The following is a 22043-nucleotide window of genomic DNA, read 5'->3' on the forward strand; positions in this document are numbered from 1 at the left end:
AAGAACCCTCTGAATTTCTGGACAGAAAGCAAGGAGAGGGTGTCACAAGCCTAGAAGAATGGAAGGTTCTCTGTGTCAGGGACATAGATACCGCAAAGAAACATTCATCCTTCCCCTCTCTGATTCTCTTCTCTATCATGGGGGGGGAGGGGAGGAGAGGATTTACCAATGTCAGCAATATACAGTGATCAAAAAAACCCACAGAAAACTGCTGAGCATTTTTATATTATATTGAACAGGTCTTGTGCAGCCCTCAGGGTCCTCATGTTGGCAAGAGGGTAATTATTTCAATTTATTATCAAAAAGCAGCCAAGACTGCTTCTTAGTTGAAATTTGTGAATAGGGAATAAATATTACTTCATTAACATAGCTGCTTCTGTCAGAGTTAGTGCTTCTCTCTTGCTTTTTAACTACAGTACTATTTCTCTCTTTTCATTCCTTCTTTTTCTCCTTTCCCCATTAACATTTTCTAGTTGATCTCTTACTTGATCATCCTTCCTTTCCACCCCAATATCTGGCTTTTGCTTTCTTGGGTTTGAACGCCATAATGTCCTCTGTCAAGTTTGGGGCAGGTCAATCACTCAACTAGGTGGGAAAGAAATGTAAGTAAACACAATAACTTAAGAGAAGGAGGCACAAGTCTACCCAATTTATTTGGAGAAATAATTTAATATATCTTGAAAATACTCTAGTCTCTTGCTCACTTATTGTTTTATAACCTGCCTTTATTATTTTTTATGAATAACTTAACATACCTAAAACAGGTAGTCCTCGACTTATGACCACAACTGAGCCCAAAATTTCTCTTGCTAAGCAAAACAATTGTTAAGTGAGCCTTGTCCCGTTTTACAACCTTTCTTACCACAGCTTTTAAGGGAATCACTGCAGTTGTTAAATTAGTAACCCGGTTGTTAAGTGAGTCTAGCTTCCCCCTTGACTTTGCTTGTCAGAAGGTGACAAAAGGTGACCACATGACCCCAGGACACTGCAACGGTCATAAATCTGAGCCAGTTGCCAAGGGTCTGAAAATTGATCATGTGACCATGGGGTTGTAAGTGTAAAAAAGGATCATAAGTCACTTTTTTCAGTGCTGCTGTAACATCAGTCACAAAATGAATAGTTGTAAGTCAAGGATTACCTGTACTCCTTCCTCTTCCTATTTTCCTCACAACAACCCTGTGAGATGAGGCTGAGAGAAGTGACTGGCCCAAAGTCAACCAGCTGCTTTTCCATGCTTAAGGCAGAGCTAGAACTCATGCTCCCAGTTTCTAGCCTTGTGCCTTAACCATAATTCAAAATGCACATTGCAAACTTTCTTTGACTTTCAAAGATTATAACAGGAGTATCTAAAGACTATTCCCAGTGACTAACAATCAAATGCTTTACTTTGTTGGGAAGAGGACCCTTGCAGTACTAGTAATCCAATTCTCAAATGTTCTCCTGAAGACTACTCAATAGATATCTGATATAAACAAATTTTAAAATGATTTTTAATATCTAAAATGTAGGAAGTGTTTGATATGTTCTTTCACAGCCATAGAGTTAAATGTGTTGGATTGCAATGCCTATCATTCCTCAGCCACTATAGATAATAAAAATGGCTGTTAACCAATCTGGTTGGGAACACTAGTTTAGTAAAACAGATTTTGCAGTTTCATGGTTTATTTTTAAAATATTACTTTAAATGATATTTTAGATACCTTGAAAATATTCTGAATTATAAAGGTTATAATTAAGGCATAAAGTTAAAATATGTATGGAGGACATAGGAAGATCTGCCACAAGCAATGGTCAGATTTCTCAATATGATCTACTTTGTAGCTTACAATATATCACATATAAGAGGATTTTGTGTGTGTATGTCTGGAGTCAGTCTGGATGAACAAGTCCATGCAGTTTTCTTGGCAATATTTTCAGAAATGGTTTGACGCTGCCTTCTTCTAGGGTTGAAAGTGAATAATTGGCCCAAAACTATCCCACTGACTTCCTGCCTTAGGGAGGACTAGAACTCATAGTCTCCTGCTTTCTGTCTTGGTGTATTTAAGTACTACACCAAACTGGCTCTCATAAAAGCAAATATCCTGGTTTAAATCATAGGCCTTCGCAAATATAATTCCATAAAACAGGTAATGCCTGTTACAAAGCAGCTGCATCTTATTAGTGCTGAGAAAGAGCCCTATTTCAATGAAAAACCATTTAATGTAGGACATATTTTACTTGACGTGATGAGAGAGAAACTGAAGGGACAAATAGAACATGTTGTTATTTCTTTAAGTGTAAAAGGTTAAACAATGGAAATATGTCAAATCTAGTAGTAGGATTTATTACACAATTTTCTCAACTGAACAACACATTTCCAATGAGGCCACAAGAGAAAATGGTAAGACTCAATCAACCTAATGTTTTTTTTTTTTTGGGGGGGGGGTTTGTTAGTTTTTGAGGTTTCATGGAATTCTCAGTTTTTACTCTGTCTGCCATACAAAGTTTCTCGGGCAGATGGGCGGCAATATGAATTGGATTAATAAATAAATAATAAATAAAACTATGTAGGAGTGTTTTTTTATAACGCATATATTATCTACATTCTGTGGACACTGCTACTCTATTGTTGTTGTTAGTTGCAAAGTCGTGTCCGACCCATCGCGACCGTATGGACAATGTTCCTCCAGGCCTTCCTGTCCTCTACCATCTTCTGGAGTCCATTTAAGCTCACGCCTACTGCTTCAGTGACTCCATCCAGCCACCTCATTCTCTGTCGTCCCCTTCTTCTATTGCCCTCAATCTTTCCCAGCATTAGGCTCTTCTCCAGTGAGTCCTTCCTTCTCATTAGGTGGCCAGAGTATTTGAGTTTTAGCTTCAGGATCTGGCCTTCTAAAGAGCAGTCAGGGTTGATCTCCTCTAAGACTGACAGGTTTGATCGCCTTGCAGTCCCACGGACTCACAGGAGTCTTCTCCAGCACCATAGTTCAAAGGCCTCAATTCTTTGGCGCTCAGCCTTTCTTATGGTCCAGCTTTCACTGCTATACATTGCAACTGGGAAGACCATAGCCTTGAATATACGCACTTTTGTTGACAGGGTGATGTCTCTGCTTTTTAGTGTGCTGTCTAGATTTGCCATGGCTTTCCTCTCGAGGAGCAAGCGTCTTTTAATTTCTTGGCTACAGTCTCCATCTGCAGTGATCTTGGAGCCCAGGAAAATAAAATCTGTCACTACCTCCATTTCTTCTACTCTATTAGAGTATTTATATAATTTATATTCTATCTATGTACATTTTGGGTCCTAGACAATATTTTGTGGATCTGGCATTAGACAGTTGTCAGGTCATAAATTTCCAAATTAGTGTTTACGGTCCTTTTGATTTCCTGGGGCAAGGATCTAACTATGAAATTAGATGCTTATTCTTAAGAAAGACTGGCAGAACAGCTTGGTATTTATGGCTTGGTAATTATTTGCTTTACGGTAAAGCAAACCAACTAGGACAACACTTTTTATAGAAAAGCAGCTTCCCATTGTAGACCTTAGAGGAAGAGAATCATGGTAGTCTCTGGTAGAGAAAAAAAATCAAATCTGGTAGTGCGTTTTCAAATTAACACATTTTATTGAAAAGTGTAGATGTGGTATAATTGTTAAGGTGCTGGGCTAGAAACTAGGAGACTGTGAATTCTAGTCCTGCTTTGGGCATAAAATCCACCCAATCTATCTGAGCCCAGTCTACCTCTCAGGGTTGTTGTTGTGGGAAAAATAGGAAGCAGTATTATATATGTTTGCCACCTTGGGTTACTTATAAATAATAAGGGAGAGGGGGGGAGGCTATAGCTCATTTCATCAGTGAAGTGAAACTGTTGATGTGAACTCTGTGTCTCAAAAGCCTTTAAATGTGTTACTCAAAAAAGTGCTACCAGACTCTTGATTAAAGAAAAGGAGCCTCTATACTCTGGTTTCTCTTCAGATCGTATAAATCTTTCGCCTTTTAAGAAAAGGAGCTTCTGATATCCCAAAGATGATTTTTCAAAAAGGCAAGTGGACTTTGTTTTTCCTTGAAGATATTTCGCTTTTCATCCAAGAATCTTCTTCAGTCCTGATCAATTCATATCTTTTAAGCAAGTGATTCTGGAATGGAAAATCCCACAGAATATGGACAGTGTTGTTCAACAACATCATACCAAAATTTGCAGGACTAAATGGAGTCAAGCTCAAGCATTCTTCTAGTCAGAATTCTCTCATCAGTAGGGGCTGTGGGTGCACAGTATATACCACAGTAGCATTTCCCTAAAGCTTATAAAGCTCAGTGTAGTGTTTCTTGTTTTTGTTTGCAGGAGTTCTGAGTTTTGGGCCCAAAATCATTACTATTTCCCCCCCCACTGAAGAGGAAATAGCCACACCCATGTACCAAACTCTTTCTAGTCCAGCTGTTTACTGTCTGAACTTCTCTCCTCCTCCATTTTGTGGCATGCGTTTTAGAATGGAGTCAGGTACAATAGCAGCCACTTCCTCTTTGATAAAGTTTCAGCAGCTTCTACATATGATGCAGTCCTAAGTTTTGTACAACACAGTTCTTGCCTTGCTGAACTCTCTACTAAAGGACAAGATGCAGGGCAAGTATTCCACAAGAAAGATAAGAGCAGAAACACATGCTGGTCTACACCAAGAACTCTGGGGGACCATCTTGATTTTGCTTAATCTCTACCACTTCAAGAGGAGATGGCATTTTCTTTCTGCCTCTTTTTGTCCCATAAGATTAATTCTGAGAAGATCAAGAGTTTATCTTCCTGTTACCCACATCTCTGCAATGGCTGGAATAAAAACTGGACAATGAAATAGTAGGGGCATCTGATCTGTTCCAGATGACCATTGGACTGCAGTGAGACTATTCTGTATCACTGTGCTACTCCTATCCAAATCTGGTCTTTCGCATCCCAGATAGGGTAGCCCTAAGCAAGAGAGGAAAAAGCATTCATCAGGTCTGCTTCCCTCCTGAATTTTCAGGTTTCACTTGCCAACAGACTGGAGTGTGGATTATATACAAAGAGCTTTTTGAAACAATCCTTGGCGACTAAACAACTTCTATTAAAGGTTCATAATGCTAACTATACATAAGGAAATCATTTGGTTTTGATACTGTGTGTCATCAGTAACAGATGAAGCAAACTGAAACTGGATTAATAACATTAATTCTTTTCATATGCTTTCCTAAAAGGTAGAATTGGTTTAGAAAATAAGGTTATGAAAATGCTGATTTACATCTGTGTTTATTTTAGCCAGTAAATAAATAGTTATTACTTTGCATTTCTTTAAAATACAAAAAAGTGGCTGACAGATCTCATTCAATAGAAATATAAATGTGAAAACTAACAAAAATATAAAATGCATGCATAATGATAGAGGTATATTGATTTTGAGATAGATGATGGATGGATGGATGTTATAAGCTATATGGAGTCACCTATGTATGAGTTGGGTGGCTATATAAATTTGCTAAATAAACAAATAAATTGATTCTGAAATTAGTATATTGATCTTTCAACAGCTACTACTCCTGGACTTGTCAGGCTACAATCCGCATAATCTATCATATAAAATGAGCCACTGTCACAGTCCAGAATAACTGAGAAATAAGAAAGAGAAGAAAACTGTTGTTGTTGTTGTTAGCTGCGAAGTCGTGTCCGACTCATCGCGACCCTATGGACAACATTCCTCCAGGCCTTCCTGTCTTCTACCATCTTCTGGAGTCCATTTAAGCTCACGCCTACTGCTTCAGTGACTCCATCCAGCCACCTCATTCTCTGTCGTCCCCTTCTTCTATTGCCCTCAATCTTTCCCAGCATTAGGCTCTTCTCCAGTGAGTTCTTCCTTCTCACTAGGTGGCCAAAGTATTTGAGTTTTAGCTTCAGGATCTGGCCTTCTAAAGAGCAGTCAGGGTTGATCTCCTCTAGGACTGACCGGTTTGATCGCCTTGCAGTCCAAGGGACTCGCAGGAGTCTTCTCCAGCACCATAGTTCAAAGGCCTCAATTCTTTGGCGCTCAGCCTTTCTTATGGTCCAACTTTCACTGCCATACATTGCAACTGGGAAGACCATAGCCTTGACTATACGCACTTTTGTTGACAGGGTGATGTCTCTGCTTTTTAGTGTGCTGTCTAGATTTGCCGTGGCTTTCCTTCCCAGGAGCAAGCGTCTTTTAATTTCTTGGCTACAGTCCCCATCTGCGGTGATCTTGGAGCCCAGGAAAACAAAATCTGTCACTACCTCCATTTCTTCCCCATCTATTTGCCAGGAATTGAGAGGGCCAGATGCCATGATCTTGGTTTTCTTAATGTTAAGTTTCAACCCAAGTTTTGCACTCTCCTTCTTCACCCGAAAACTACTCAGCCCAAAATTTTAGAGGAAAGATAGATGCTGTAGATTGGAGCTGAGGGATGGAAAGCACTTTGAATATTTTTAAAACTTCATGCATGCATTTTAATGTTTTTTTCCCCCTTCTGTTACCTGTTTTGATTATATAGATGGTCAGAAAGGCTACAGCTCAAGTTCCAAGTCGTGAAATCTCAGATGGCTCTTTGGGGCATGTTCCGCCCAACTCAGTGAAGAACCTTCACCATCAACCTTGGCAATTTTAAGACGTGTGGACTTCAACTCTGAGAATTTTCCCCATGGTGGCTGGGGAATTCTGGGAGTTGAAGTCCATACAGCTTCAAACTGCAAAGGTTAAGAAACACTGGCCCAACCTATGTCAAAGGGAGGTTGCTATTGAGGGGAAAAACAGGAAAAGGGAGTGCTACATACATCATTTGTTGTCTTGAAAGAAGGACAGGATATAAATCTAATAAGTAAGCTAAAATGAATGAATACACCAATAAATAAATAATAGGCTAGACACATCAACCTATCAGTAACTAAATTCAATTTGTTAAAGAACTTGAACAATAATTCAAATGAATTATTACTCATGCAGGAAGAATTTATTATACATGAGACACGTATTACAAATCAGAGCAGCACTCTTATCAACCTCAAAGCATTTGGTTTCGAATAAGTGCCTTTACTTTAAGTTTCAATGTTGGAAAGTCCGCAAGAGAAGATAGATTCACAGGCTCCATATGCTCGTGCACACACATGTACTATCTTTTTTTTTCTTCCTAGTGTTTCTCTAAAAGTGCAGGGTCCACTTTTTGGGTAGGGAGAGCAACACTTGGTTGCAACAAGAATTGACTGGCCAGCTTGTTGCCTAGGCCTGACATTGAGGGTTGAGAGAGAGGACTGGGCCAAAACCACCCAGCCAACTTTTATGCCTAAGGCAGGCCTAGAATTCAGTCTCTTTCTAGTCTGGTGCCTTAACCACTACTAGACCAAACTGGCTCTCACACATACAGTATACTACACACACACAAAATGTACTACAAAATCCCTTGAGAATATATGGAGATGCCATCAGATCTAGATAAGTAAGTAATGCACAGTTTTTGACAAAGTAATTGCTTCCTTTGAAGTGCCAGCCATTATATCAGAGACAAACACAAACATTGCCTAATTTCCTCATCAGCCAGCAGAGTTTTCAGAAAGGTGTCACTGGTTGTTTCTTTCCTAATGAAAGAAACCATCAAAACTCAGATTAAGAATGGTTTTCTACTGCTATAAACCTCTTCTAGGGAAATTTATTGTGCTTATTCTACCGAGAGCTGACAACAATCTTTAGTTCCTTTTCCAAATGACTGCTTCTCTCTGCACCATGTAATATCTAATCCATGTTTCTCCCCCCTCTCACACACACACACACACCAAAATTTAGCACACTCACCCCCCAGCTCTTCGGGGTCCTTGACCACAATGTGTGCATTGAGATCCTGAAGGTGGTGATGCAACGTCTCCAGTTTGCGGTTGGAGTTCTTGAGCAAGTTTTCCACATTGGAGAGATTCTTACGGTCTGTGGTAGCCTTGCGCAAATTTTCTGCTCCCTCCTTTATTTTCAGTTCTTTGCGGATCTCACGTTTAATTTTCTCTTTCTCCTCATCCAATTTCTGCTGCACGCTGGTGTCTGAAAAATCTGAGCTGTGGTCCAGACCCAGGTGCTCCAGGACTGACCAGTTGCCTGGGTCACTCTGCAAAAGAAGCATGGCAAAAAAGTTACTTACCAAAAAAGGCTATCAACATTAATATTTGTCTCTGTCCCTTTGATTCCTTTCTGAAATTGTAAAAGCCTTGAAAATATCCTAGTGCTGTAAACTAGGCAAAAAAAAAATCCAACAAACTGAACCCCTTCAACAATTTTAACCCTTTCCTTGAATGTATTATAGTTGCAACGAGTAGCTGTCTCTAAATATAAGCAGCAACTACAATGCAATATAGGTAGTCCTCAACTTACAATTACAATTGGGAGTGGAATTTCAGTTGCTAAGCATTAAACAAATTGTCATGCGATAAAACCTGATTGTTAAACAAATCATCGTGATTGTCAATGTGTCACATGGCCATTAAACAAATCCAGCTTCTCCAATTGACTTTGTTTATCAAAAGCTGGCTGAGAAAGTCTCAAATCACAAGCACTAATCACAAAAGGCTGCAACTATCATAAATGTGATCACATGACTGTGGAAGCGATGTGATGGTTGTAACTTCAAGGATGGGTTGTAAGTCATTTTTTTCCGTCGCTGCTGTAACTTCAAACCATCATTAAACAATGGTACAGTTGTAAGTCAAGAATTACCTCAATTCTGGTATGGAATAAAATCAGTCATTACTGAGTGTTTCAATTTAAAACAAGGAATCTACATGTAGTCCTTGACTTACAACCATTCAGTTAGTGATCATTCGAAGTTACAAAGGCACTGAAAAAAGTGATTTAAGACCGATTTTCACACTTGCAACCATTAAGGAGCATCCTCATGATCACATGATCAAAATTTTGAGTGCTTGGCAACTGGCATGTATTTATGACAGTTGCACTGTCCCGGGGTCATGTGATCACCATTTGCAACCTTCCCAGTCGGCTTCCAACCAGCAAAATCAATGGGGGAAGCCAGCTTTGCTTAATGACCACATGATTCACTTAAGCACAGCAGTGATTGGCTTAACAACTGTGGCAAAAAGGTTGTAAAATGGGGGAAAACTCACTTAACAACTGCCTTGCTTAGCAATGGAAATTTTGGGCTCAATTGCGGTTGTAAGTTCATTTAAATATATAAACTTGGTTGTTGAAAACTAAATTTACATCTAAATTTCAATCATTATTCACTACATTTAAAACTAAATTTAAATTTTAATATTAATATTTAAATATTAAAATTAAATATTAAATTTTAATAAAAATTAATATTTACACAAACATAAGCCTAATGAGGATATAGTATTAAATGTATATAAATGACCTTCATATGCATGTATTCCTCATTCTCATCCCATATTTTGCCATTTATCAAAAGCAGGAAGTTGGAAAATTATATGGTTTCCTGAAGCACGCTAAATTCAAGTAATAGTACATGATGTTGGCCCTCCCTTAAAGAACCTCTGTCAAGATTAATCACAGGTAGGGTTTGGCTGTAACAAATATTCTAATTTCCCAGCAGTCAGGCTTGAAGGAAGCAAGGAGAATTCATCAGCCAAATTCAGTTTCATTTTAATAAAAAATATACTTCAAGTAATTCATTAACTTATATACAGCATTGTTTTAATAGCGAATTCCTGCTAGTAAAATAAGAAACAAGAGAGAAACAGATATACAATTGTATTAGCTACAGGACTGGAAAAGAAAAAATGGATCAAGGACAATATTTGACAATATTTAATCTCTATTCCATTTTTATTGTAAGCTCCTTTTCTCCTCAGACCTAGAACCTAATTTCTAGGTTCTACGGCCAACTACATTCCTTCTCATCACCCTTTTCCATCTAAAGATAAAACCCAGAAATCTTGGTTTCTGTCTTTTTTCTGCATCCAAGCATACTTTCCTTCCTTCCTTTCCCCGAATATACCATATGCAGCTTTACCCTGGATATCTTTTTGATGCTGATGTTGACAACTGCTCCCAACCTCCCTGAACTGCAGTCTTAAGAATCTTGTTTCACTTGGCAAACAAAGTCAATAATTCCCATGCTTAGACTTATATATTAGGGCTACAGAACTCCTAACAGGCACTACTAGTTTGAAGAGCTGGTAGAAAAAAAAAACTATACTTGCATACTTTGCTATAAAAAACCAAAAATAGTTTCACAAAACAAGTTAGCCTATACTGAAATCTTAGCTGATCAATGTGGTATTTTAATTATGCTGGAATAGGAATTATCTTAAGACTTATGTCTATACCAGGGGTAGGCAACCTCGGCTCTTTTATGACTCATGGACTTCAACTCCCAGAATTCCTGAGCCAGCCAGGCTGGCTCAGGAATTCTGGGAGTTGAAGTCCATGAGTCATTAAAGAGCCGAGGTTGCCTACCCCTGGTCTATACAAATCTAATTGTGAATAGAAATACCTAATAGGGACGGTAACATTTCTCCTTAAGATTCCAAATACATTGATATTTTGTTTGCTTTTGTGTGGTTTCTTTTCCTCTATTTTTCCATTTGGTTCCAATGCTGCTTTATTTATTTATTTTTACCTTCAGAATTTCATTGATCACTGTGTTTAAAATACTGTTTTGTTTTGAAAGACGGTGGAAAGCTTGTGATTTTTTTTTCAACAGCACAAGGTTTCTACCATCTGTTCACTGAGATAAGAAGTATTACTATCATTCTTCCTCTTAAACGAGCTCAGAGCAATCTACAAAACAATAAAGAAGTGCAATAAACAACAGTTTTATTTTGCACATAGACCTATAATTGATGCTGCAGAATATGCTATTTAATACATGAATATATTATTTAACATTTAGTAACAATGTATGTATCTCTTTGCTACATCATGTTCCTTTTATTTATCACATGTCTCCCTCTCTTTCATCACAGCCACAAATTTGAAGACTTTTCATTTCCAATTTTAGTTAACCGCAATTTGTCATATCATTCAACTCTGTAAACGTGCTTAGTATTTAGAAGGATTTATTATAAAAAGAATATTTATTGTATGATACTGGTCTGTATCAAACAAACAATACTTCATAAGAGCCAAATCCTTTTCAATTCTGTCAATATACCGTAGTTATTTTTTATTTTTATTTATTTAAAAGTCTAATAATGTCACTCATAGTGACCACACACAAAAACAGCAAAAAAGCCAATCAATCGCAATAAAACACATGGCATCTCAAGGCAACACTCTCCCACACATTAAAATACCCGCTTGTTAGGCTTCAGCCTTATCTCACCCTAATATTTGTGGAAAAGTCAGCTTTTCAAGCTGTTACAGAAAGCTAGAAAATCGAATGCTTGCTGAATCCCTGGAATCCTAGGCGCCCTTAGATGACAGCATTTAACAGAAAAGACTTGAAGCTCACCCACCCATCTATAGGTAGTTCTCGACTTATGACCACAATTGAGCCCAAAATTTCTGTTGTTGAGCAAGAATTTTTTAAGTGAGTTTTTCTTCTTTTACATTTCTTGCCACAGTTGTTAAGTGCATCACTGCAGTTGATAAGTTAATAACGTGGTTGTTGAGTGAATCCAGCTTCCCCATTGACTTTGCTTGTCAGGAGGTCGCAAAAGGTGATCACATGACCTGGGACACTGCCATGGTCATAAGTATGAACCAGTTGCCAAACATCTGAATTTTGATCACATGTGAAAAACAGTCATAGGTCACTTTTTTTCAGTGCCGTTGTAACTTTGAATGGTCACTAAATAAGCTGATGTAAATCGAGGACTACTGTAACTGGATGTGATGGACAGATACACTCAAGAAGATACAGACTCCCAAGTAACCTTGGCATCAAAGGCGAAAACCACCATCTTGAATTCTGCCCCTCGTAACAAAACCCCTGGGACTCAGAGAAGCTCATACACAGCAGTGTAATATGGGCAAAATATGGACGCCCAAAACTGCATAATTTCCAGAGGGATCTCGAGAATCCTTACTTACAGAGGAAATCACAGTAATCCAGATAGGAAATGACCAGGGCATGACTACTGTATAATATCTCTTGGTTCAGTAAATGGGTGTAACCGGCACACAAAATGCCTCTATGTAAAATCTCCCTAGCCTGGCTAGGTCCATCTGCTCCTTAAGCAGAAGCCCCAAATCCAGGAGGATCTCCCAAGTCAAAATTAAGGATAGGAACTGAGTAAAAATTAGTCACTAATAATGGACAAATTGGTGCCCACTTGGAATGGGAAATTATAGACCAGCAGATTCTTCTTGCCCCGGAAGTCAGAAGCGATTACAGTATTCCAACTACAGACTACAACCCCAAAATAATCAGCTGTGTAATAAAATGACATTCACGCTGCTCATTCAATAACATAATCAACATGTGAGAAACCTCCTGAAGGGAATTTAAGAAGTGGGCTAGAAAACGCAACGGGCAGCTGCTGTCTTCTCATGTTTCACGAAACAAGGAAGAATGTTCCAAACATTGGAGGAGGAAGGGGCCCCTTTTTTCCCCTATGTATTAATTGTCATTTTCCATACTAGGGTAAACCTAAAGAATCAGAGAAAATAGCAGTGGGAATAGCTAAAATATTACACTGAAGTGAATGGGAGGAGAAAAAGAGAGCCAGTTCACTAAAGGTTTGGAGCAAGGCAAGATGCAGATAGATCTCTCTAAATGAACAGAAACTTGCATGGATTTGCTCTCTGATAAGACTAATGTTTTAAAAAATAATTCTAGTTAATACATAAAGACTTTATGACATCAAATACGTTCTGCAGTAAAAAATTGTAAGCTTATTCTTTCTTAATACACAGTATTTGTACTCCACTCAACAAACTCGTAACTCTATTGCTGCTGTATGCTGTCGTTTCTTCTCTTAAACTCCACACATGGCCGACAATATTTTCCCCTAATCCACTGAGATTGCCAAACACGCCACTCTTACCACCATTCCTCAGCAAGCTGTCCTCAGATGGTGGGATGATGGTAAATATTCGGCTAGATTAAATCTATGGATATGCAGCCCTCACCCAGTCTTGCATGAGGCTCTCCTTTCGTATAAAAGTGTGCTTGTTTAAGTCTTTAATGTAGTTATTCTGTAATATTCAGCAATATTTTAGATCAGGCACCAATCCTCCATTGTACAGCAAATTAAGAATTCAAACTTCCAGGTCATTTGTGGGTAAGGCACCATGGATCTCAAAAGAGAAACACACTTTATGGTGCAGGATACACATAGTAGTGGGATTCAGATATGTGAACAACCAGTTCTTTGTGCGGATGCCGCTTCTGGAAGTCCATTCTAGGCCTGGGCAACAAAAAATAGCTACCAGTTCTGCCGAGTTGGTGTGAACCGGCTGAATCCTACCACTGGATATACACCCATATCTCTATATTTGTGCTATAATGTTTCTCCAGCCTAATTCCTCACTTAATCTGAAATTCCACCTCCCATTTAACTTCCGTATTCATACTACTATAAGGCTTGGCACAAAGAGCCTCCCTCTCTGGTTATTAAGAGATGCAAGAAAAAGGAGAGGAATGTTCAAGTGATTTCCCAATCATCTCATGCTCCCTTTCAAAAGGTGGTACCTCCAGGTCATGCTCAGAGCTGGTGTCTGGTTCTGAAAAGGACATCCGAGAGCCAGGAGATAAAACAGCAGGCCACTGGTTCGCTTGCTACTGTGTGCTGACTGCACCCTCACTTCCTGCATGTTGATTCAAACAGCTCTTCCAACTTGTGTGCAAACAAACCACTTCCTAATACAGTTCCTGCATTTGCTAGTAACACCAAAACAGAGGCCAACTGAAGGAATGAAAATGAGGCTCGCATATCCTCCTGCTGACTTCTCATACTTTATGAGTTAATTTTACATAAATACATATCTACCATGTTATTCTCTACGCAGTTAAGCACTGTTACTACATGAAGCGGGGGGAGGGGGGAAACAAAAGTAATAAGCAAAATAAATTTGAGATAGAAGACAAAAGCAAAACAAACGTAAATCTAGTTTACGTTATGACCATTCCCTACACCCACTTCATATCGTTCCAATTTTGCAAACTGCCTTTCTTCCATCACAGCCATACCCAATTTCAAATAAAATTTCAATCCTCTCTAACCACAATATTCTCAGTCTTTCCCTTTCATTCACTTTTCCTTACTATATTTGAGAGTGAATTTTCAAAGGGGAGGAGGATTCCAAAATTACAGCTAGGATAACTTCTTCATATGGACCAATTAAAATTGCACATTTACTTATTTTTTTTAACAAATAAATTTATATAGTTGCCCAACTCACATATAGGATAACAATATAGTGAGAAAGGTTTTTACATTGCTCAGAATTTTTCTTCAAACTAAGAAAAACAGCTGAGAGAAAAAAGCAAGGAGGCCAAGAGTTTGCAAGCGATAAATCACAGAATGGAATGCAAAAGGTGGTAGACTGATTTAAGCCAATTAAGGCTATTTTGGATGCAAAATAATTTCAAGATGTACTAAAGGTTGCTGTGAAGAACAAACTAACAGATAATAGCTATTTTCTCACCTTTTGAAAATATATTGTCTTTATGTAACTATATGGTTTGCTTTCCATACTGACTAGAATGCAGGTAAGAAGGGGAACAAGGATGGTCGTAATAGTTTTTCTACTAGCTACAAAGCTAATAATTAAAATAATGAATAATTAAGTACATTACATCATTCCCAACCCAATGATATATATATATCAATATATATATATATATTAGCAATTTGAATAATTTACACAAATAATGAACTGTCGTAAGTTGTGACTATAGCTGCGGATAGCCTTGGGCTAGGCTGAAACAGGAAAGAAGATTTAACTAGCAAGATATTCAAAAAGACTTGACAAATACTTCTCTCTCTCTCTCTCTCACACACACACACACACACACACATATAGAGAATCTATCAATACTTAATTGGTATAAGAAACAAAACAAATCTACTATGAAAGGTGCATCCTTGTAACACTGATTAGATAAAACAAGTTCAATTATGCAGGAGTAACTAATCTCTGAGAGATGCCATCTTTGAGGGTTCATTACTTTAGCAAATAAATGTGTTGGCTTTTCAAAATTTCTTTTTCACATGATCTATAAGGGTTTCTTACATTGCTTACACGAAATAACTTATATAGTGTATCTGCAACACTTTTATTATGTTTCTCCATATTATAAATCTTGGATTAGAAAATATTCCATAAATTCAAACATTTGTGAATTTATATCAGTCCCAGCTGGTATGATTCACAAAACTATTAAATCATTTTGCATAAAAATTTAATACTGTTTGTACTGAGGAAGCAAGCAGCCAGAAGGAACAGAGCACATATTACAGGGCAAGTAACACAAAAGTACAGACGTGGCCAATGTCTTCTGGAATGGCACTGTCCTGTGAGGATGTGAAAACAAAAGGAATCTGCTAGTGTGGCTGTGAAGATAAACCTCGCCAGAATGGCACTTGCAGGCTTAGACTGTATTTCTTGAAGATTGGGACATGTATGTCTTACTGGCTCTCTCAGCCCTGAGTGGGACTCAGGCCAAGTCACGCTCTGAACCTCCTCTGTGCTTGCTCTGGAACCTTCTGATGCAATGCAGGAAATGAAGTTCCTGCTGACTCACCACACTTCCTTCAGAATCAGAGTTGACCTTAACACAGCGTAGCAGACACTGCAATGCAAAGGTCAAGGCAAGAGGGAGGAAAGCTCTTTAGCTAATGTTAGGACAGCAAAGTTAAGGCCAGCATGATTCTACATGGAAGAGGACAAAGCTCCGTTTACTTTTTCGATTTTTTCCTGTATTCCAGTCACAGAAGACAAAACTGTGCAAGTATTGGAAAAGTTCAAAAATCATGTATGTCAACAGTGAGGTGCAAATACATCTAACGGGAGGCAATAAACAAGCTGTTCCATGTCTACTACGCATTTCCTACAAGATTTATCTTAAAGATCTGAGACTGAGTTCTTTAGGGTAAAAATACAGATACACCTCTAAACATATATAAATGAGTTTTTCATAATAGAAAATACTATACAGCCTGGAAAGGTACACTGGACTTACCATGAAAGTTCTCTTAGGATACAGGAAATTCTACAGAATCTCCTTATCACTCCAGAGTCAAGGTTAGCCTAGAAAGAGTTCTGATGCAGCTTCCTGTGGGAGGGGATAGTTCCTTTTTCGCAGTTTCATAATGACAAACCAGAAAAAAAGCCCACAAAAGAACACTTGGGAAGATTAGGAATAAGGGAGACATGGTTAAACTATATACTGTACACTGGTTCCACATATTGATGGGGCCCCCAATGTGTATTTCTTCCTACTTTGTACTACAGAAATATCCAGTGCTTTTTTTGTAAAAGAAAAAGGTGCCGGAACTCACACATGTCATACAACCTGCCTTGCCTATCCTACAAGGTTCCATCCAAAAAAGGTGCCGGAACTCCGTTCTGAGAGTTCTATGAGAAAAAAAAGCCCTGGAAATATCTATGTGGTTTGGCTACACCAACTCCTGTGTGAAAAGAGAACCTTCATAGATAAATCTCACATAGTACTTTCCTGCATCTGAGAGAAGACATTCTATATTATAATACAATGTGCTATAGATGTCTTTAGAGAGAACCTTTAGACGGGACAACTCTAGAAATGCCTTGGTAAATGTCAAAGGTGATCAAGATAGTTGCATTCCCAGAGAAGAAGATCAGAATTCTCAATGAGGAGAGTTTATTCTGAGTTCTGCAGCCTAATTTGAAATAAACTTCATTCATGTTAAGATCATATTCAATAAAACTTAAAAGCCTGATGACACTGTTGAAAGAAAACCTGGAGGCTATCTGAGGCTCTGAAATCCACTCTCCTTACTCAGGTACATTTTGATGTTTTATCTGGTACCTGGTTTCTACCAATTCTTCTCTAGTTTTGTCTTGAGGTGGGGGAGAAAGAAGAATGAATCATTTCCTAATCCTTGCAAAAGACTGAATTTATCTTGGTTATGAAGGCTGTATCTAGGCACAAAGTGATAGCACTCACTGGATGGTACAGAACTTCTTTTTGGCAGAAAGCTCACCTATTTTTGACATAGGCCCAACAAAGGTTATATATCAAGTGCAGGAAATCACGAGTCAAGGTGGTTCAAATGAATACACATTTACGGCAGGCTAACACTCTGTACAAAATCTGAACTACTATTGGTCAAAGCAAATTGGCAATAGATAAGAATCAAAGGAATTCAGGAAGTGCTGGACTTAGATTTCTTGTGGACGCAAAGGGATTCAAGACTGCTGACATGTTTGATCTCTCCCTCAGTCTCACCCTAGTCATCTCCTACATTATAGCTACTTTCCATTAAGGATAATTTTTACAGTGGCTGAATGAGGCTCTGCCTAAAGGGCCATGATGGAAACTATAGGTATCGGGTGGTCTTAATAAGGAAGCCAATTTAATGTGTAGGTGGACCACATGATGCTTATTCTCCAGTTTGAAGACTGAGAAGGAATGCTTGGTTGCAGATCTTTCATTAAGGTCCTTGCATAAGAAGAGTAGGAGTATTAGTGAAATTCCCTTTCTTTGGTTCATCTGCAGTGCAACCCTATCCCTCCCTCAGCAGCGGAAGCACTGGTTGGTAGTCAAACAACGAAGTATACTATCATGCCATTTGGGAGCAGACCCTTGCCTCAGCTCTAGCCATTGCGATTTGTGACTCTCCTGGCCCTGCATCTGAGTTACTAAACTGAAAACGGAGGAAAAAAGGGAACAAAGAAAGAAGAGGTAAATATGAAGGAGTCTGCATTTCATGGTTTGTGAAGGCAGCTGGCTCATATCCTCTCTGGAGCAAGGCTGGACTGGAATTGAGAAAAGAACTATCCTTTCCTATGAAAATCTACATTAGAATTCTAGCCCAATGCCTGGAGTAAATGGAATGAGGATACCCAGTAGAGCAGGGGTCCCCAGTCCATGAACCATCACAGGTCCGCAGCATGTCAGAAACCAGACCACACAAACAAGTAAAGCCCCATCTATGAGATGCAGGAAGCACGCAAAACCACACCCCCTCTGGTCTACAGAAAAGCCTCTCTCCATGGAACCAGTCCCTGGTGCCCAAAAGGTTGAAGGCTGCTGCAGTAGAGGATGTCCTGGCTCTGCTGTAGGAAAAAGGTAAATGCTAAAACAAGAAAACTCAATGTACTATGATGCCCAGTGGTAAACACCATGAAATAAGAAGGATTAACCATTTTTCCAACTGTAGAAAAATCTATGCACAAAGGACATCTGATCCTGCACCATTCAAAGTCAGAAGTTCAGCAAGCAAAGCTCCAAAAACCGATTCATGTACAGCTTGGCTTTTTGACCCATCAAGCAGGGTTATTTTGCTCCCTTCATGTAAGTCAACTTAGTTTGCTTATGTTGTTGAGGATGATAGACTATAAAAGTTTTTCTCAGGGAAAGATGACATATAACTATGCTGTATATTAGCATACGATCCAGATGACACAGAAATGAGATAAGTAATTTTAGATGTGCAGATGCTTAGAACTCTCAAACAAGCTTGTGTCATGAGCCAGCTGTCAGGAAAAGACAATGGGCTGTATAGATCATTCAAGCTAGCATTTGTTATTGTAGCATTGGGAATAACAAAAGATACTCTGCCCCAATGAAATATGCAAGCTAATGGATACAGCATTAGAAGGAATTAAAAATAATTGTACAATGTTATAACGTTCGTCCACTTTATATCTAAAGGTGAAGCAGCTAATTCCCAGCTATGTTTTATTCTGTTGAATATTGTGTTGAATCATTCACTAGTGTACAAAAACAAAATAAAACTGATTCAATCTGTGTCATAGATATGTACTATTCTACATTCTAATTTTACTGGTGTTTCTTATTATGTTGCACCATGGATACTAGTATAGTTTGTCAAATGTGTATGCTTTCCACTTTCCAGTATTTATTCCAGATTTGTTAGTTATAAATCCTTCTCATATATTTGAACCTGGATTCTCTTCACATGTACATGTTTAATATAGATATTAGGTGGTGAATCAAACACAGATTCAGTAATCTTCTGAAGATTATTTTTAAGTATAATCTTCTCCTGAAGGGTTTCTGTAAACTGACTATTTCCTAGGATATACAGTGGTATTTGAAAGTTCTGGCTTAACTAAACTATACATACAGTATGCTCTCACATGTATGTTTCTAATTCATTGAAACAAATTCTGTTGTTTTTACTTCACACATAAGGTGATTTAAGTAACTCTGAACAATTATACTATTCTACTTATCCTTGGAAAAAGGATATATAGGTTGTAAGAATTGTACCAATTATGTTTCTTCCAATTTTTCACTTCCAGTTAAGACAGTTCCAGCCCAGTTGTATGGAATAGATTTTATGATATCTATTTTGCTCTAGCTTATTGCTTATAGTATTTTCTTAGCATTTTAAGGGAGTAAATACTCAGAATATTTTAATTAAAAAGAGCGTAGCATACCAAATGCTGGTGTCTGTTTGGTATAATTTTGATGACAATTAAAAACAACATATGCTATAATATCTGATATGACTTAAATTCTTTTTTGGGCTGGGCTGTGAAACAATCTGAGCTTGAAACTTTCAAAACCCAGAAAAAAATATTTTAAATATTCCCAGCTGATTTCTTCTTATATTATTCTGAGATTCCCAATGTCCCACAGCTAGTTTTATTTTTTTTAAATCCACCAGACAGCCATAGAGAGTTGAAAAAGACAAATAAAGCATGCATTACATGTTCCATCTCTGTTATCATTGGCTGGAATCATTTGAAAGGATTCAATGAGGATGAGGGAGCATCAGTTAAGCACATGTTCCAAGTCTCAGAAGCTCCATTTCAGACCTAAGAAAAATAATGCTACCTGCCTACTACAAAAATTCAGTAGAGCTTTTCAATTTGTTGATATCAGGATTCAGATCAGGAACCCTATCCCTTAACCTGGAATTCCTGCATTGAGATGTTCTTTTCCCCATGTATTTTGTGTATTTACTTTTCTTTTTTTAAATACGGTAATCGCCAAACAGAGAATGTATACTGTGCATAAACTGGTTCTATTACTGCTAATTCTTTGATGAGTTCATTTCTTTGGCTGTTTTAGCAAGTCAGATTATATATATATATATATATATATATATATATATATATATATATATATATATATATATATATATATACATATATATATATATACATATATATATATATATATATATATATATATATATATATATATATATATATATATACATATATATTTGTTTTCTGAGGTTTTCGCGGGTGCCTGTATGTGGATCCTTGGTTTTTCGGGTTTTTCCCCGCGTAGAATTAAAGGTGTAGGCGCAACGTCGATTCCGTCGAAACGTTGCGCCTACACCTTTAATTCTACGCGGGGAAAAACCCGAAAAACCAAGGATCCACATACATACATACATACATATATATATATATATATATATATATATATATATATATATATATATATATATATATATATATATATATATATATATATATATATATATATATATATATATATATATATATATATATATATATATATATATATATATATACTGGCTTCACTTGAAAGCTATACCAATCATAATTTTTAACAAATTTATGTAAATAAGCACAGAATATGGCTTTTTTATAGTGTAGCTGTTTGGATCTGAAGCATAACAAGTGTTTTGGATCAGGCATGATGAGCACAGTGGCTTTATCTGTTAGGAACTACTTTTAAAAAAGGCATGCCTTTTCTTGGACCCTTTTGTCTGTGGTAACCGTACATCCCTACAAAATGAAAGAGAAGAGCAAAGGAACCTACTTTCCTGAATAGTTTTGTGAGGTAAAATATTTTTAGGTGTAATTCAATGGATTAAGATTAAAATCTGTTACAGAACCTTCAGTCTCAAAAAACCTACCTTAAACTCGAACTTGTGGGAGAAGTGTGGGATTCTAGAGAATATGATGCTCTGCTCCAGTTTTACTCAGTGATAAGGGCCCCCTTGGGACCAACACTCAGCACAGCTATAAAAGGAAAGCAACTGTTTCTGTACAAAATAGCTTGAAGAAAGCCCTGAAGGCCTAAGAAATCTAGGCAGCAGGAATTAAAAAAAGACCTTTTTTCTGGTCTTCTTTTAGACTGACTATGGCTTTCACAGAGGGTGAGAGGAAACATGGAGATAATATTCCCCCTTGTTCTTTTTCAATAGATGCTAAAAGCTGCCACAAAAATTATGTTCTGCCCTTGCTGCAATTAGATTTGCCTTTTTGTTCATTTTATTTTGTTTTAAATCGGACTCAAGAATCCCTTTTCACTGGAGCCTAGAACAGAATAACCTCTCTCTTCTAACTTTTAATGAATTAAAATGGTAATGTGTAAATTGGGGACAAGTCATTAGGATCATATGTTTTATTATTTTCATAATAATCAAGGATTAGAGACTGCCATGCTAACTGAAATGTAGAGGACACAAAGGGGCTCTGCCGCCACAATTCTGACAGATGATTTGGGTGCTGCTACTAAATAGCTGCAACCATTACATGCCTATATATCAGGAAGTAAATGGCTAAGGTTACTAATCTGCCATCTTTTCAAAGCCACCAGAATCGTCTTACCTTCTATCACTTTTATCTTTTTTTCCTGGGCAGGTGAATATACTTGGCTATATCCACTTACTGTTTTTATTTTCTAAAAATTCCTGTAGGATTTTGTGTGAATCAAGAGATAGGCTTGTTTTGAAGGAGACCTGACTTTCAACCTGAGTTCTGGATACTTATAATCAATCATTCATGGGCATGCCACAATATTCAGAATGTGCTGGTTTACCTCAGTTTTACCTCCTTATGCCATATTGCATTTGACAGTCTAATTTATGGGAAAACAAAGATTATTCAGAAAATATGAGCAAATGGTAGGTTTGCTGCCACATTACAACGGTATAATCTGGAGATTTTCTTGGACCCAGAATTGCTC

The 22043-nt window shown here is 37.7% G+C and overlaps 1 protein-coding gene across 2 annotated transcripts in view; it reads right to left on the minus strand.

Annotated features, from left to right (window-relative positions):
- The window catches only part of PKN1 (protein kinase N1), an 89001-nt gene that overhangs the window by 24459 nt on the left and 42499 nt on the right, over positions 1-22043 (minus strand). Inside the window, exons 1-2 of one of the 2 annotated variants that reach the window (XM_083357051.1) lie at positions 9363-9464; positions 7796-8096 (exon numbers count right to left, since the gene is read on the minus strand). In XM_083357051.1, the coding sequence (XP_083213177.1) occupies positions 7796-8096; positions 9363-9374 (313 nt within the window). In that variant the 5' untranslated portion in view covers positions 9375-9464. Of the gene's footprint in view, positions 1-7795; positions 8097-9362; positions 9465-22043 lie in introns of those variants that run through there. The other variant, XM_083357050.1, reaches the window with a different exon arrangement.

Source organism: Vipera ursinii (genome assembly GCF_947247035.1).
Source record: "Vipera ursinii genome assembly, chromosome: 2".
Taxonomy (NCBI): Eukaryota; Metazoa; Chordata; class Lepidosauria; order Squamata; family Viperidae; genus Vipera; species Vipera ursinii.